General features: G+C 36.5%; 1 protein-coding gene across 2 annotated transcripts in view; it reads left to right on the forward strand.

Moving 5' to 3' along the window:
• Positions 1-15,594, forward strand: part of LOC127952444 (gastrula zinc finger protein XlCGF8.2DB-like) — a 229,698-nt gene that overhangs the window by 204,432 nt on the left and 9,672 nt on the right. The window contains exons 1-2 of one of the 2 annotated variants that reach the window (XM_052550901.1): positions 8,436-8,488; positions 9,029-9,161. The exons of the other annotated variant lie outside the window; for it this stretch is intronic. Coding sequence (XP_052406861.1) covers positions 9,077-9,161 — 85 coding nt within the window. The 5' untranslated portion in view covers positions 8,436-8,488; positions 9,029-9,076. Of the gene's footprint in view, positions 1-8,435; positions 8,489-9,028; positions 9,162-15,594 lie in introns of those variants that run through there. 2 annotated transcript variants of the gene reach the window in all.

Here is a 15,594-nt window from a genome sequence, read left to right on the forward strand (position 1 = left end):
ATTTAATGGTATGAGAAGTTGTAACATTACCAGTAAATTGCCGGTATTCTGCTGTGTGTGAACGCAGAAGGAAAATTACCGGTATGAGCACTTACGAGTTCAGAACGCGGATAACTTAAGATGTCTACTCCGGGCCAATCATAACAATGTGACGCATTCACGCACTGTTTAATAAAATAAAATAAATGTCATCCAACTGAAGCGACGGTGAAATTAAAGCGTTTCTCCTTAGCCGGGCGGATGAAGAAATATGGCGGCATCTGAGAGAAACTGGTGATGCAGTAACATATGATAAAATAACTGTAAACTGTCTCCGAGAGCAATGCATTCACAGGACAAAGTCAGGTCATCAATAAACTGAAAACTTTGCCTCTTAATAACTAAAAAACAAACGACCATCACAAACGAAGTAGTAATGGAAGTATTTCTTCCTATTATGACTTTTGTCAATCTATTTGGAGATCCTGCTGCTCCACAAATCCTGTAGTTCTAAACCAGTGGATCTCAACCCGTGGCACGTCATGAAATCGCACGCGGCCCACCATGCCGAACACAATAAAAAATAATAATAATAGCTTAGTTTTTTAACTTATTTTATTTTTTACATAGGATAAAAAAACATAGGGTACAAATGAGAAGTCGGAGCAGTGAAGAAGAGAAGAGTGCTGGACATTCGGCATCAACTTTAGGTTTGTCCCGCAACTCACTTGAGGATGTTCAGCCCGTCTTTTTTTCCAATTCTCCCAAATCAGCTTATACTACTGTTTCAGCTATTAAAATAGTTCAGTTTTGTATGTTTGGAGCAGTTTTTGATCATTAAACAGGCCGATAAGTTTTGTTTTTAAAGCGGCCAGCACAGAGAGAGAGAGTTTACAAATTTAATCAGTTAGCCTTCTCAAATCATCATAAATTATCTAAAATAAAATCTAAAGATATAAAACAGTTCAAGCATTTAACAATGTTTTAACGTTAAACCCAGATACATGTGTGCTATATCGAATATTTTGTGCGGAGAGTGCAAGATAAAGCACGTTTTTTTGGGACATATAGGTGCCAGCGCGATCATAATATAAAATAAAGAAATATAAAATAAAGAAAACAAACATGCTTTCTGCCGTCTCATCTTGAACAGGAGAGTTTACAATAATAAACAGAAATTCAGCGAATACATTCCTCACAGACATGATAAATATATCTATAGAAAGCTATAAATTACTACTTAAAGAAATAATAAAAACAACAAAAAATCTCAATACAATCATATTCCGTTTAGGAGGCGCATCTAATGAGGAGATGACGAGTCAGGCAACTTCATCCTTGGGATACAGACTCAGAAAACATTAGTTTATTAGTAAATAATTCAAATATATTTTTACTATTTCCCTCAGTCACGTTCATGGTAATTTTTCCAGTGCTTTGGGACATCTTTTGAACTAAATTTGAACGCAGAACTGTTCATCTGCGCTGATAGACTAATTGATATGAATTTGGATCAGCATAGGCTACATTTGTGAACGCACCTTTTCTGCAATGTCGGGCGTCTTACAGACTGCAATTTAAAATTGCAACTTCATTGAGCTATTAATCCTTTCAAGCCGATTTTAGCTAAATTGATCAGCTCCTGACAGCATCGGGTGTTTTATTAATGGTGAGTATAATTATTCAAACCAGTCGTCTATTAGGCTACAATGTCTCTGTAACAAAAGCAGTTGCATGAATACTGAAGTTTGAAACAAAAAATAAAACCATCAACAGAAATACTGAACACGTATTACCCTCTGTGTTTAAAAATACCAGTATGACCATTCAGAAAATTGTCACACAGGAAAAAGAAAATTGTCACAAAATGCGACCATTTTTTCGTAGTCTGGAGCCCTGCCATTCTTGGTTTGTTACTCATTGCATCCAAAATCAAATGACACGTCCAGGATGATATCAATGTGCTTATCATGGTCTTGCTAATTCGGTACCACTGTGTGGCATCCCCTCTTCTTTTTATAACAGTCTGGGAACTGAGGAGACAAGTTGCTCAAGTTTAGGAATAGGAATGTTGTCCCATTCTTGTCTAATACAGGCTTCTAGTTGCTCAACTGTCTTAGGTCTCCTTTGTCGCATCTTCATCTTTATGATGCACCAAATTTTTTCTATGGGTGAAAGATTTGGACTGCAGGCTGGCCATTTCAGTACCCGGATCCTTCTTCAACGCAGCCATGATGTTGTAATTGATGCAGTATGAGGTCTGGAATTGTCATGTTGGAAAATACAAGGTCTTCCCTGAAAGAGACGACGTCTGGATGGGAGCATATGTTGTTCTAGAACTTGGATATACCTTTCAGCATTGATGGTGCCTTTCCAGATGTGTAAGCTGCCCATGGCACATGCACTTATGCAACCCCATACCATCAGAGATGCAGACTTCTGAACTGAGCGCTGATAACAACTTGGGTCGTCCTTGTCCTCTTTAGTCCGGATGACATGGCATCCTAGTTTTCCAAAAGGAACTTCTAATTTTGATTTGTCTGACCACAGAACATCTTTGGTTGATATTATGCACTGTAGATGATGATGATAACTTCAAACTCCTTGCAATTTTTCTCTGAGAAACTCCTTTCTGATATTGCTTCACTATTTTTATCTGCAGCATTGCTGGAATTGGTGATCCTCTGCCCATCTTGACTTCTGAGAGACACTGCCACTCTGAGAGGCTCTTTTTATACCCAATCATGTTGACAATTGACCAAATAAGTTGCAAATTGGACCTCCAGCTACTCTGCTACCTGTCCCAACTTTTTTGGAATGTGTAGCTCTCATGAAATCCAAAATGAGCCAATCTTTGGCAAGACATTTCAGAATGTCTCACTTTCAACATTTGATATATTATTTACATTCTATTATATTCCATTGTGATTAAAATATAAGTTTATGAGATTTGTAAATTACTTTGTTACTTTTTTACTCACAATTTCTACATTGCCCCAACTTTTTTGGAATTGGGTTTGTAGACTGAACTGGAGTTTGTTGTCGTTAAAATAGATTCCCCAATTAAAGCAGAAATCGCAGCTGTGTATAGGCAACCACTGTAGAATTAGTGACTAACCTGAAGAGTATGCTGGATTATCTGTACCTTGCACATAACAATCTTTTTGACAAGGGCATTTTGTACAGCGATGGACCGATCTGAACCTAGGAAAAATGGGCAAGTCTAAGTACCAGCCGAAGAGGCTGGAAAACAAACATTTTAAGACATGGCTGCAGCCTGTTAGTGGTAAAAATGATGAGGGATTCTGATACGTTTGCAAAAAAGTGTTTAAATTGGGGAACTCGGGAATCAGCGCCGTGAATTCCCATATGCAGTGTGATGGCCACAAATCGGTGGTGAGAGTCATACATCAAACAACTGTCTAGTTACTTTGGCATCACCAATAAATCTACAAGTAGTAATGTTACGGCAAAAACTGATTCTGTAGTCACCAACGTTACCGTAGCAAAATAGAGCAACATTTGATTGTTGTTCGGCTCAAATGCAACTTTGCAGGCAGAGCTGCACTGGTGTCTGAACACTTCTGCCCATCACCACTTTTACGCATCCAATGAAAGTGTTTCAGAGTTGTTACAGGCAATGTTTCCCGATTCTGAAATTGTCAAATATTTCACTTGTGGCAAGGACAAAACCAGTTACATTTAAAAATTTGGAGCTAAATCTACTGAATAAAGGCACATGCCTTAATTAACTTGCACAGTAAATGACTGTGCAATTTCTATAGGTCTTGCATACCTGTATGTACTTTGAACACATTAGGTTTCAGCGTTTTAAGTAGTTGACCATTTAAGTAGAAAGGTTGAAGAGCTGTTTTTGTGATAATAAAACAATTTAAATTAAATAATTCTCTTTTTGAACTCCAAGGTGGCAGTGAGATAACATTTTGTTATAATAGCACACTTTTGTTTTCGGTTAGCCTACAGTTACTGGTTTGTTTTGTGCACAATTTTACAAAAGCAATCTTTTTGAATAATTGTGGCTCTCAACTTAAAGTAATTTTGAAATATCTGCAAACAAATTGACATTTTAAGCTGCCTCCTGAGCCATTTCTAATTCAGTTAAATAGTTTCATCATTGTTAAACTGAATGGTTGCCATTCAGAATTTGGGACATGTCTAAAAAAATGTATATGTATATAAATACATCCGTGGTTAGTCATGGGTCGTGTATGGCATAACTTTGGAGACAGAGAGGCAGTAATTGTGTAGATGAAGACAAAATGCCTGAGAAGATCAAGTGTGCTACAACACTGTTGAAGACAATCTGAATACCAGTTTCTGTGGTAAGCAAGATATTAGAATTGGAAATTTGGAAAATAATTGTTTTGACCAAATTAAAATCTTAAAGTTAAAGCAATACTATGTAACATTTTCTGTGATCAAAATGTACACCATATATATATATATATATATATATATATATATATATATATATATATATATATATATATATATATATATAATGAGCGAGTACATCATAAATTAATCTACCAAACTGCCCCTTTTTGTCTTATCCCAAATTACTACGCTGCACTTATAATAAGATTATTTTTGGGCTATTGTTGCCTCTTCTCGAATCGCTATAGACATAAACTTGGAGAAGTAGCTCCAATTATAAAGTTCTTCCATGGGATGTGTGCAGTTATGTTTATTAACCGCTAGAATGCCAAAATGTACATAGTATTTCTTTAAATTGCTAAATTAGTTTAAAATTAATATTTCTCTATGCAGTAACCCCAATATTCATTTATTATTTACAGGATGGGACCAAATGTGTATGGCATTGAAGACCAAAGCAAGGACAATGCTGAAGTACTAAGTTTAGAAATGTTGCTAGTAAGATCTTACTTTTCAGGTCTATTTTTTTATACATTGTTTTGATGTAAAAAGCTTAGATTTTAAAGTGTAAGATGGTTCTTATTCTCTTGAAAGACATCAGATCTGTCTTTCAAACTTTGTTCTCCATAAGTCTTGTGGAGTCAAAACAGTTCAAATAAATTGACTAACAGTATCACATCTGTTTTACCTCCTCTAGCACAGGATATTCAGCCTGTACGACGAGTCCGATCCAGTGGCTAGATGGCGGGAGATGCTTCTTTCATCTAATTATTTTGATGACTAATTATTCTTAATACGTTCATAAATTGTTTGACCATTGTACATAATTGGGTTAATCTCTAAATATCTCACATATTAAATCAAATGAATGAGCTATTTTAAGTTGTACGTTGTGCCAGAGGAGGATGGGTCCTCTGTGCTGAGTCTGGTTCCTCTTGAGGTTTTTTTACAAAACCTTTTCCTTGCCACCGTTGCCACTGGGTTGCTCACTGTTTGTGTTGTGCCAAATCCTGCCTCCCTCTCTAGGGCCCTGTCCAACCAGGGTTTTCACAACGGAAATTTTTAATTATTAAAAAAATGTATTAAATAAACAGAGCTGCACAATTAATTCACAATTATATATCTGTAAATATGTGTATCTATCTAAAAATCTATATTTATCTATGCGTCATCATGTGTATTATAGTAAATATATTTTAATTGATTTATGTATAATTATCTATTTACATATATATTCTGATGTATTGTGTTTTTCAGGGTGAAGTTTGTCCTTATAAACTGGTGTTTATAAATTAATAGTTAAAATAAATAATTGAGGGTTTGAAATGATAGTGTTTGAAACTTTTACAATTAAGAATTTAAAACAAATAACATCAGTATTGTGAAAATTAAAAAGAACATATTAGTTTTTTGTTCTATTTTATAGTACAGCTGTCTAATTGCAACCCTAAATTTTTTTTCATTTTTATAATTTTAATAGCAGTAATACTATATATATATATATATATATATATATATAGCATAAAAATAATATTTGCTGGTAGCTAATTAAACCTTTTTTTTTCAATAAACATTTTAGGTGAATTGGCAGCAAATCCAGCATGTTTGTCTTTACTGAGTGGTATATTCACAGATGGTACAATAAGATGGTAAAACGTACTTTTAAGTAAGCTTTGTATACGTCTGTAAATAAAGACCACTGTCAAATTCACCAGTTCTGTCACCTAATCTGAACTACATTTCCCATCATCCCTCATGCTGCTCTGCTCATTGTCATCAATCATCGTCTAATACCTACCAGATATTCTCCTTGGACTGTTACTTACCTGAAGTCTACTTACCTGTTGTTCGTCTACACTCCCAAGTCTCCTATCTCTGATCTCCAGCATCCAGTTCCTTGTCTCCAGTATCCAGCTCTGTGTCTCCATCCCCTAGTGTTGAGCGTTCTTCCTATAGGAAAAGAAAGGAAAGTGTTTACCTCTTCATCAAGGCCTGCAAGTGTATGTATGTGTGTAAATATGTTTTAGTATTTATCATAGTTCTGGAAGTTAGCTAATTGTATTTGTTCTAATTCAGTGTCTGCATATCCAATAAGCAAACTTTGTTAAACCTCTAAACCTGATGATCTGGAAGGGTATCTTAAGAAAGACTTAAAATGCCAGCCTTGATATTTGAATGCTGTTAATGATGAATCTTTGTTGCAGGGACAGAAATTTCTTCACATATGTCAAGAGTGCAAAATCAACAGTTAATGTACTGATGGATATATCTAACCAGATGTGCACCTGACTGAGAAAGAATGACAAACACATTTTGTAGATATACATACAACTTGCTAACCATGCTAATCATGCTAACAACATGCTAATAATACGCTGTTCTTTGACTCGACTAACCCTTTAAAGTTTTATTTACACTCTTGAAGACAGTTCACCAAAGACAAAATTTCAGTCTGGCAGGATTACCTGCACACTTCAACACCAAAATGAGCTATAGAGGCCAAAATGAGCATTGTGAATGTAAGAGCCTCAACTACATTTATAACAATCATTATTAATGTTTGAGATGTATTTCAAGGCAGTTTGTGAAGACAGATAATCTAGCGATGTTGTGACAACCTATACAGAAGTCAATTCCAGATCCACCCTCCACACTGCGTCAGAGGAAACCTACACTTGAATATTGACTTCTTGCAAAATTAGCTATATAGACCAAATGTTTTCTGTTTTCTGCTGTAAAGTTGGAGTTGAGTCTATGGGATTGACTCCCTTTCGCGGCCAGTTTACGAATTACAGTTTAAGCCACTTCCTTGTTGGCCTCACGAGAGAGAGAGTGGCAGGTTGCTGCTTGGTTTGAACCTGGACTGTTCTCTTGTGTTTGATCCTTGCCGCCTGCCTCGACCCCTTAACAGTTACTTGGACTGTGATTGTTTATCTGCCTGCCCTGACCTCACGCCTGTTCTCTGGTTTGTTAATTTTAATCAGCCTGTCCCTGTCTCTCACCTGGACTGTGAATTATCTCCCTCTTCTGTGTTTCTGCGTCCATACTGTATTAATCATTGTGATAATAAAGCTGCAGATGGACTCGTCATTACAGAAGTGATATCTTTGTCATAGTATTCTTCCAGTGGTTAACAAACTGATTAAGACAGTCTCTGGCTGCCACCTACTGGCATTACAATGTAACCTGCAATTAATTTTTTTTAATGGTGATTTATCAAAAAAAAAAAAAAAAAAATGTAGCTAAGGGCGTGACTAGATGATGTATTAATTTTGGGAGCATGTGATAAGTTGAACTGTGTGCATGATTAATGATGGCTCTTAAATATTTAAATGCCATATGATGAATGCCTACTAAGACTTAGTAAGACTTGACCCTAGATGCTTAAAGAAAGATCATATGTTATTTGTGCGCCAGAAACATTGTGACCATTCATAATTTGTGTTGGTATATGCTGAACTTGGGTTGATAAATGAACTATTTATATTAGATTAGAATAGATTAGATTCAACTTTATTGTCATTGCACATGTGGATACAAGGCAATAAGTCAAGTCAACTAATATGGTCACTGTAAAAGTCTCCAGACAATGCAGACATAATTTTTTTCAGTGTACAATTTCTGTTTGATTTATTATGAAGGGTAAACTTAAAATCTATATAAAATGCATCCATTTACATATATGTAGATTTAATTTATTTACATACAGTTTGAGTAAACGGGAATATGTTCTGTGAATTTCTTTTTACGTGTATTTACTTATAAGCAATGTACAGTTAAAAGGAGCATTGATTAAATATTTAAATCTTTAAGAGTATTTACATGTATGCGATTTGGATGTTTTAAAATATTTTTACATTTATAGATGTGTATTTATATTTTAATGTATTTAGATATAAATGTAATATGTTAACAAATATTATAAATTAATATGGACCTATGTTGCAAATTAATATATTTGAATCAATCCATGTGACTTCTATTTGGGGTGTGTGTGTGTCAGTACTCTTGATATGTTGGCATGCGAACAGGACTTTTATTTTGGCACTGCGCTGTGACGTCATAAGGCAGCGTCGCTCTCCTGCTTGTGTTGTTATTCCACTGATGAGAGGTTTGTCTTTTTAAACATTTACAGTGTTACATCAATGCAAACCGTTGGGACTGTTTAACAGTTTTTACAAACTATGTAAAGTAATTTCATTAATATTGATTGCAGTTTACATGGTAAATAGAATATATCATGATTTTCACTGTACATTTTTTTCTGTAAATAGCATCTATAGCTACTTTCACTTAGCCTACTGTAAATAGAATCTATCACTAAGAAAGTGTGTTAATTCTACTTAGGGTAAGTAGCCACTGTCGTATTTGTCTTACTCTATTGGAAGATCATTTGTAAAATAAGAAAAATGCACTTAGGTTTTATAAATGCGCCTGAGTATCTTAAAACAACTGCAAAGACATATTTTAAGATCAGACTTACATTTTAGTCTGAGACTAGTCTTCAACCTCATCTGTGAAACCAGAGATAACTGAAACCATTAATTATCTCTCTTTTGAGTCCTTTCCCAGTGTGCTGACTACTGAACTAGAGCCGATTGAGACACAGCCAGTGATTTATCTTGAATTATTCTCATCTTAAACATGACAGATTGTCCAAACACACAGAAAAACTCCTGAGATCCACACTGTTATAAAGATGGCGTTTATTAAAGAGGAGAGTGAAGACGTGAAGATTGAAGAAACATTGAGAGTCAAACAAGAAGGTACTGAGGAACAAACAGGTTGGTTCTCATTCTTGTTTGATTCTTATTAAATGTCAAGCTTTACAGGAAACCATGATATTTTTTAAACATATCCATGTAAAACAATCCATGGGACATCAGGAGTTCAACCGTAATTTTACGAAGCTACAAGAATACTTTTTGTGTGCAAAATAAAACCAACTATTTTATTTAACAATTTTCTCAGCATACGCTTTTAACGTTCAGTTAATGCTCTAAAAAATGGTGCCAGAGGCTGAGTGGAGTAGACGAGTTGTTGAATAAAGTCGGAAATAAAAAGTATTCTTGCAGCTTTTCAGTTAATTTCAGAAAAGTTTTTATTCTGTGACTTATCAATGTTTCAAAACTCATTCTTGTATTCTTTCTGCATGTTTCTGGCTTCTGCATCACATCTGGTTCATTAAGAATAGAATAGCCTTTATTGTCATTGCACTGTGGAGGTACAACAAAATTTAGGGTGCTCCCCCAACCCAAGAAACAAAATTCATCAGGACAAAAGACAAAACAGTCTAAACAAGCAATGTTCCCTTAATAAAATAAAATAATAATATATACAAATATAATATATATTCTTTACATGTACATATACTTTAGATCTAACAAAAGGTTAAAATCTTAAAATTGTAATTGCAAGAGTGCAGTTATGAGGAGATGGGCTGATTGTCTGCTCTTCAGGGAGGTATGGGGTGAATTTGAAGGTAGGGGCTTATGTGTGTGAATATCCATGGGTGTTGGCAGTTCGTCTGGCCCAGGGGAAAAAGCTGTTCGTCAGCCTGCTAGAGTGAGATTTGGTTGACCCATCTTAGATAAATCCAACCATTATGGTGTCATGCACATATTTTATAATGTGGTTGTTTGGGTGAGTTGGAGAGCAGTTGGAGAACAGTTGTAGGTGTACAGTGCATACAGCAGAGGGCTCAGAACGCAGCTTTGAGGAGAAGCAGTGCTGAGTTGCAAGTTTGGGAGCAAGTTCAGCTTCCTGACAGCCTGATGGATGAAGTTGTCCTTCAGTCTGCTGGTCCTGGCCTGGAGACTCTGTAGTCTCCTCCCTGATGGCAGCAGGCTGAAGAAGCTCTGTGATGGGTGGGTGGGATCACCTGTGATGCAGCTCGTCAGGATGCTCTTGATGTTGCCTCTGTACAAGGTGTACATGATGTGATGGTGCTGGATGTGTTACTGCTGACTCGTTGCTGCCTGAGACCTTCCAGTTAGAAAGTCCAACAAGTTTAATCAAATACTATTTTCCCCTATATTCTTCGAGGATTTCTTTAAAAAAAAAATCTTGTCTCATGGGATAAGTGTTAAGTCAGACCCCTAATTATATGGTTCATTAGAGTTTGTCTTTTCCCTAAACACAGCACACACAGAACCATAATTAAACCATGACTGTAAAACCATGATACAAACCGTAAACTGAATCGTTGCACCCCTTGTATACACTGAATAAAATTATAAACGCAACACTTTTGTTTTTGCCACCATTTTTCATGAGCTGAACTCAAAGCTCTAAGACTCTTTCTGTGTACACAAAAGGCCCATTTCTCTCCAATATTGTTTACAAATCTGTCTTTGTTATTGTGGCCAGCCAAATTTGCGTATAATGTCCCCTTTAAAAACAGAAACACAAATTCTCACAAAAATCTCAAATTTGTGCATTAAACCTACGTACAAATGTTTTCACAAACAAATCGTAATTCACTAAAACTTTTGTACAAAAAATTATTCTGAATGTATTGTTCAAATTAAGCCACATTGTAGGGCTTTTGGAATGAAAGGACTGTTTAAGGTGCCACAGCATCTCAATTGGATTTAAGGTCAGATTTTGATTTGGCCACTTCAAAACCTTAATTTTTATTAATTTAAATATATTTTGGCAGCAGCGTTCTGGATGAGCTGCAGCTGTCTAATGGTCTTTTTGGGAAGGCCGGTGAGGAGCCCATTAACAGCCCAGAAACAAAACATCTAATTCTTGCAATGTTTTTTAAATGATAGTATGCTGATTTAGGTACTGCTTTGACTTGACTCCCAAAACTAAGGTCTGTCTCCAGAATCATACCAAGATTCTTGACTTGATTTTTAGTTGTTTGACCCCTAGAGTATGCATTCACCTTGAAAACTTCATCTTTGTTTGCATATGCAATGACTTCAGTTTTTTTCTTGTTTAACTGAAGAAAGTTCTGGCACATCCAACTATTAATTTCATCAATGCATTGGCAGAGGAAGTCGATGGGGCTGTAGTCATTTGGAGATAAGGCTAGGTAAATCTGGGTATCATCAGCATAGCTGTGATAGGCAATTTGGTTCTTTCTCATTATTTGACTTAGTGGAAGCATATACAGGCTAAACAAGAGCGGTGCAAGAATTGAGCCTTGTGGGACTCCACATGTCATGGACGTCCACTTAAGACTTATGCTCTCCTAGACTCACATAATAGCCTCTCCTTTCTAAGTATGACCTGAAACTGAGTCACAATTTAGGGCGAATATCATTTATTATCTTAATGAGTGCTGTCTCTGTGCTGTGATGCGGTCAAAGTATCCATTTGAGTTTAAATATTTATTCAGCTGATTAAAAACTACCTTTTCTATAATTTTGCCTATAAAAGGAAGATTAGATATTGGTCTAAAATTGCTCAAAATGGTGTTATCAAGATTGGTCTTTTTCAGGAGGGGCTTAACAACTGCAGTTTTTAGGGAGTTCGGAAATTTCTCAGAAAGAATTGAGGTGTTCACGGATTCTAAAATATCTGCTTCTAAGCAGTTAAGCACACTTTTAAATGTTACTGTTTATAAGGTTTGAGAATAAATTCTGTCTAGCTGTGGCTAGTTTCACATTAAAAGCATGAAGGCTGTCTTTATAGATGCTATCGTGAATTTCAAGTTTCGTCCTCCGCCACAATCCTCTCAGCTTTTCTGCATTGTCTTTTAATAGTCTGAACTGCTGTTGATCTTCTGCAAACTGATTTCTGTCTGTTTGTTTTCTTTCTGACAATTATTGGAGCAATATCATCAATAACATTCTTAACCTTTGAGTTGAAGTGATCAAGGAAAATATCAACAGAGTCTGCTGAAATGCTTGGTGTTAAAGATATAGCCTCCATAAATAGTACACTTGTGTTCTCGTTTATGCATCTACTTCTGACAGAGACCGATCTAGATTCAGTTGTAGCAGACATCAAAATATCAAAGAAAATACAGAAGTGATCAGATGCTATGGAGAGCTATGTCCTTAATAACAATGAAATGTTTAGACCCCTAATGATGATTAAGTCTAGAGTGTGTCCACCTTTGTATGTGGGTCCATGCACATGCTGAATCAGGTCAAAGGTGTTTAGAACCGTTATCACTTCTTAGTTTTGTTTTCTGCATTATCTATGTGAATATTAAAATCCCCTGAAAAAGCAAAACAGTCAAACTCTGAGGAAATCATTGATAACATTTCTGTGAACTCTTCAACAAAGGCTAGAGAGTATTTTGGAGGCCTGTAAATAATAAACAGAACGAGTGGAGCACCTTTCAGCACAATCCCTAGATATTCAAAAGACAAGTACTGACAAATTAAACTTGCTTGCATTGATAGACATCTTTAAATAGATCTTTAAATGTCCTGCAGACACTCATGTAAGTGAAGCGAGGAGGGGCTACTTCATTCAGGACTATTGCACTGCAGCTATCTTCTAGTCATGTTTTATTTATAAACATAAAATCCAGATTGCTTGTGGTTATAAAGTCATTAATTAGAAATGATTTATTTTTTAGTGAGCAAATGTTTAAAGATGCTAGCTTGATGGCAGTGCTTTGTGTCTTTATATCAATCTTAGTTTGATGCATAATAGGCCGCAGATTAGATGAGTTTGCCCTTCGTCGGCTTGAGAAGGCCTTATACTTTCTATCACGTGATAAACCTGAAATAGAGAAAGCTACAGGAACACTGGGTTCCCGCTTGTTCAGTAAGCATTTGTGAATGTAAGCCTTTGCCAATTTTGTAAGCCTTTTGCCAATTTGTGGTTGTTGGTTTTCCACCAGTCCATTGGGTCAATGTGGATGGGCACGTGTCCTGGCAGTACTGATTTAATTCGGTGGTGTCTGTGATTCTGTTTTATAGTCCTCATCAAACAAGACTGCAATTGCAGATGCAGACAGTGAATCACTTCTTGGCTTTATGGCCAGCGGTTGTGTTTCATTTGTTTCTACTGTTTCACCTACCTCTTTTTCACTCTCTGAGCTGTTTTTTGACGAGATCGCACCACCTTGCCCTGCACTGCATGCTTAACTTCCTCAGTTGCGTAGGTTTACCATAGGTTTTTGTGTCTAGGATCGAGGAATGATGCGATCTATGCAACCTTGCAAGTGCTGCTGACATCTGCCATTTCAAGTCACCACTCTAGCGAAGTAGACACTGTTTGCTTGAACTGAGAGACTTTGGTAGACTCTCCTGGGGTTACTTTGAGGTGTTTGGACAGAAGAGTTTCTGTCACTGGGTGCAGTGCAATGGTTGCACATTTAAGTGAGCGAAGCACGGGTAAGAGTTCCTCCATAACTCCTCAGCTATCATCAGCCAGTTCAAGGGGTCTTGCATCTGTTAGTTTAGTGAAAGCTCTGTCTGATAAGAACGCAGAAATTGTCCATCCCTGATCGAGTAGGCGCTTGAACATATCATATCTTTAGGGAAGTTCTGCTGTTGCTGCTTTTGTTTCAGCATTTGCGTTGCTGTTGTGCTGTGATGGAAATGAGAGAGAAGACGACTGGCAGATGCAACGACATGGTTTATGTGTTGAAGTTTGAAACCGTAATTTGTAGCAAGTTGTAGCATGTGTGCAAAGCAAGGCTTTTTTTCTAATAATTCAGTGTTGGCAAGCACCATGTTGCTCGCATTGTCATGCACGCATGCAGTGAGTTTTACGCTTAGTCCCCACTGGTCCATAGCAGTGGAAAGTGTATTTGCCAGATTTTCAGCAGTATGCCATTCTGGCATGGCTTTGGTCTGCAGAACAGCACTGTGAATTTCCCAATTAACTATATAATGACAGTTGATCGTGATGTACGATTCAGTTGTTAGTAGAGGGACTGAGAGCTCTCGGACTAAATCTAAAGTATCTTAAACTGTGTCCCGAAGATAAATGGGTCTTAAGGGTTTGGAACAACATGAATTTAAGTCTTAAATGACATAATTGTAATATTTGGGTGAACTAAGCCTATAAATGAACAAGGTTTAGTGCAGACTTTCCTTCTTGTTGCTGAGAAACCGGCATATCGTCTGCTTGTTCGAAAAAGTTAAATAATTCTAAATGAACTCAACAAAGAATATAGTTTACATGTAGCGCGTTGATTCAGCGTGGTAAGACTCTCGCTCTCTCTCTTTCCATTTGAGAGAAACGGCGCTATCAGCAAAGAGACGGCGAGTCGTGAATCCTAGTTACCACAGGATGTGAATCCCAGCAGAAACAGAGAAACAAATAGAGACATCATAAGCATAGCTGCTGTTCCAAAAAAGTAAAATTAATGAGTTTAACCCAAGCTAAAGAATAAAAATGCACATTTGACCAGATACAACTACACTCACAATTTAATATACATCATTCGAATGCTTGGCGAAAGAGATGTGTTTTTAATCTAGATTTAAACAGAGAGAGTGTGTCTGAACCCCAAACATTATCAGGAAGGCTATTCCAGAGTTTGGGAGCCAAATGTGAGAAAGCTCTACCTCCTTTAGTGCTATCCTAGGAACTACCAAAAGTCCAGCATTTTGTGACCTTAGGGATCGTGATGGGTTGTAACGTGGTAGAAGGTTAGTCAGGTACACAAGAGCTAAACCATTTAGGGCCTTATAGTTAAGTAATGATAATTTGTAAATGATACAGAACTTAATAGGTAGCCTGTGCAGAGACTGTAAAATTGGGGTAATATGATCATATTTTCTTGACCTGGTAAGGACTCTAGCTGCTGCATTTTGGACTACATGTATACCTGTAGCTTGTTTATTGAAGAAGCAGGACAACCACCTAGAAGTGCATTACAATAGTCCAGTCTAGAGGTCATGAATGCATGAACTAGCTTTTCTGCAACAGAAACAGATAACATGTTTCGTAGCTTGGCAATGTTTCTAAGATGGAAGAATGCAGTTTTTGTAACATTGGAAATATGATTTTCAAAAGACAAGTTGCTGTCTAATATAACACCCAGATTTTTGACTGTAGAGGAAGTAACAGTACATCCGTCTAGTTGCAGATTGTAATCTTCAAGATTCTGTGTAGTGTTTTTTGGTCCAATAATAAATATCTCTGTCTTATCCGAATTTAATTGGAGATTAGTGTATAAAATATCTATATAAAGAATATAGAATACCCAAGACATGTCACTCGTATAGTTTTGAATGGGGGAACATGCAACGCTCAATATGGCTGCTCAATCGAAGGTGAATGTTTGGCTCAAGC

This window comes from Carassius gibelio, chromosome B3, assembly GCF_023724105.1.
Source record: "Carassius gibelio isolate Cgi1373 ecotype wild population from Czech Republic chromosome B3, carGib1.2-hapl.c, whole genome shotgun sequence".
In the NCBI taxonomy this organism is placed as follows: Eukaryota; Metazoa; Chordata; class Actinopteri; order Cypriniformes; family Cyprinidae; genus Carassius; species Carassius gibelio.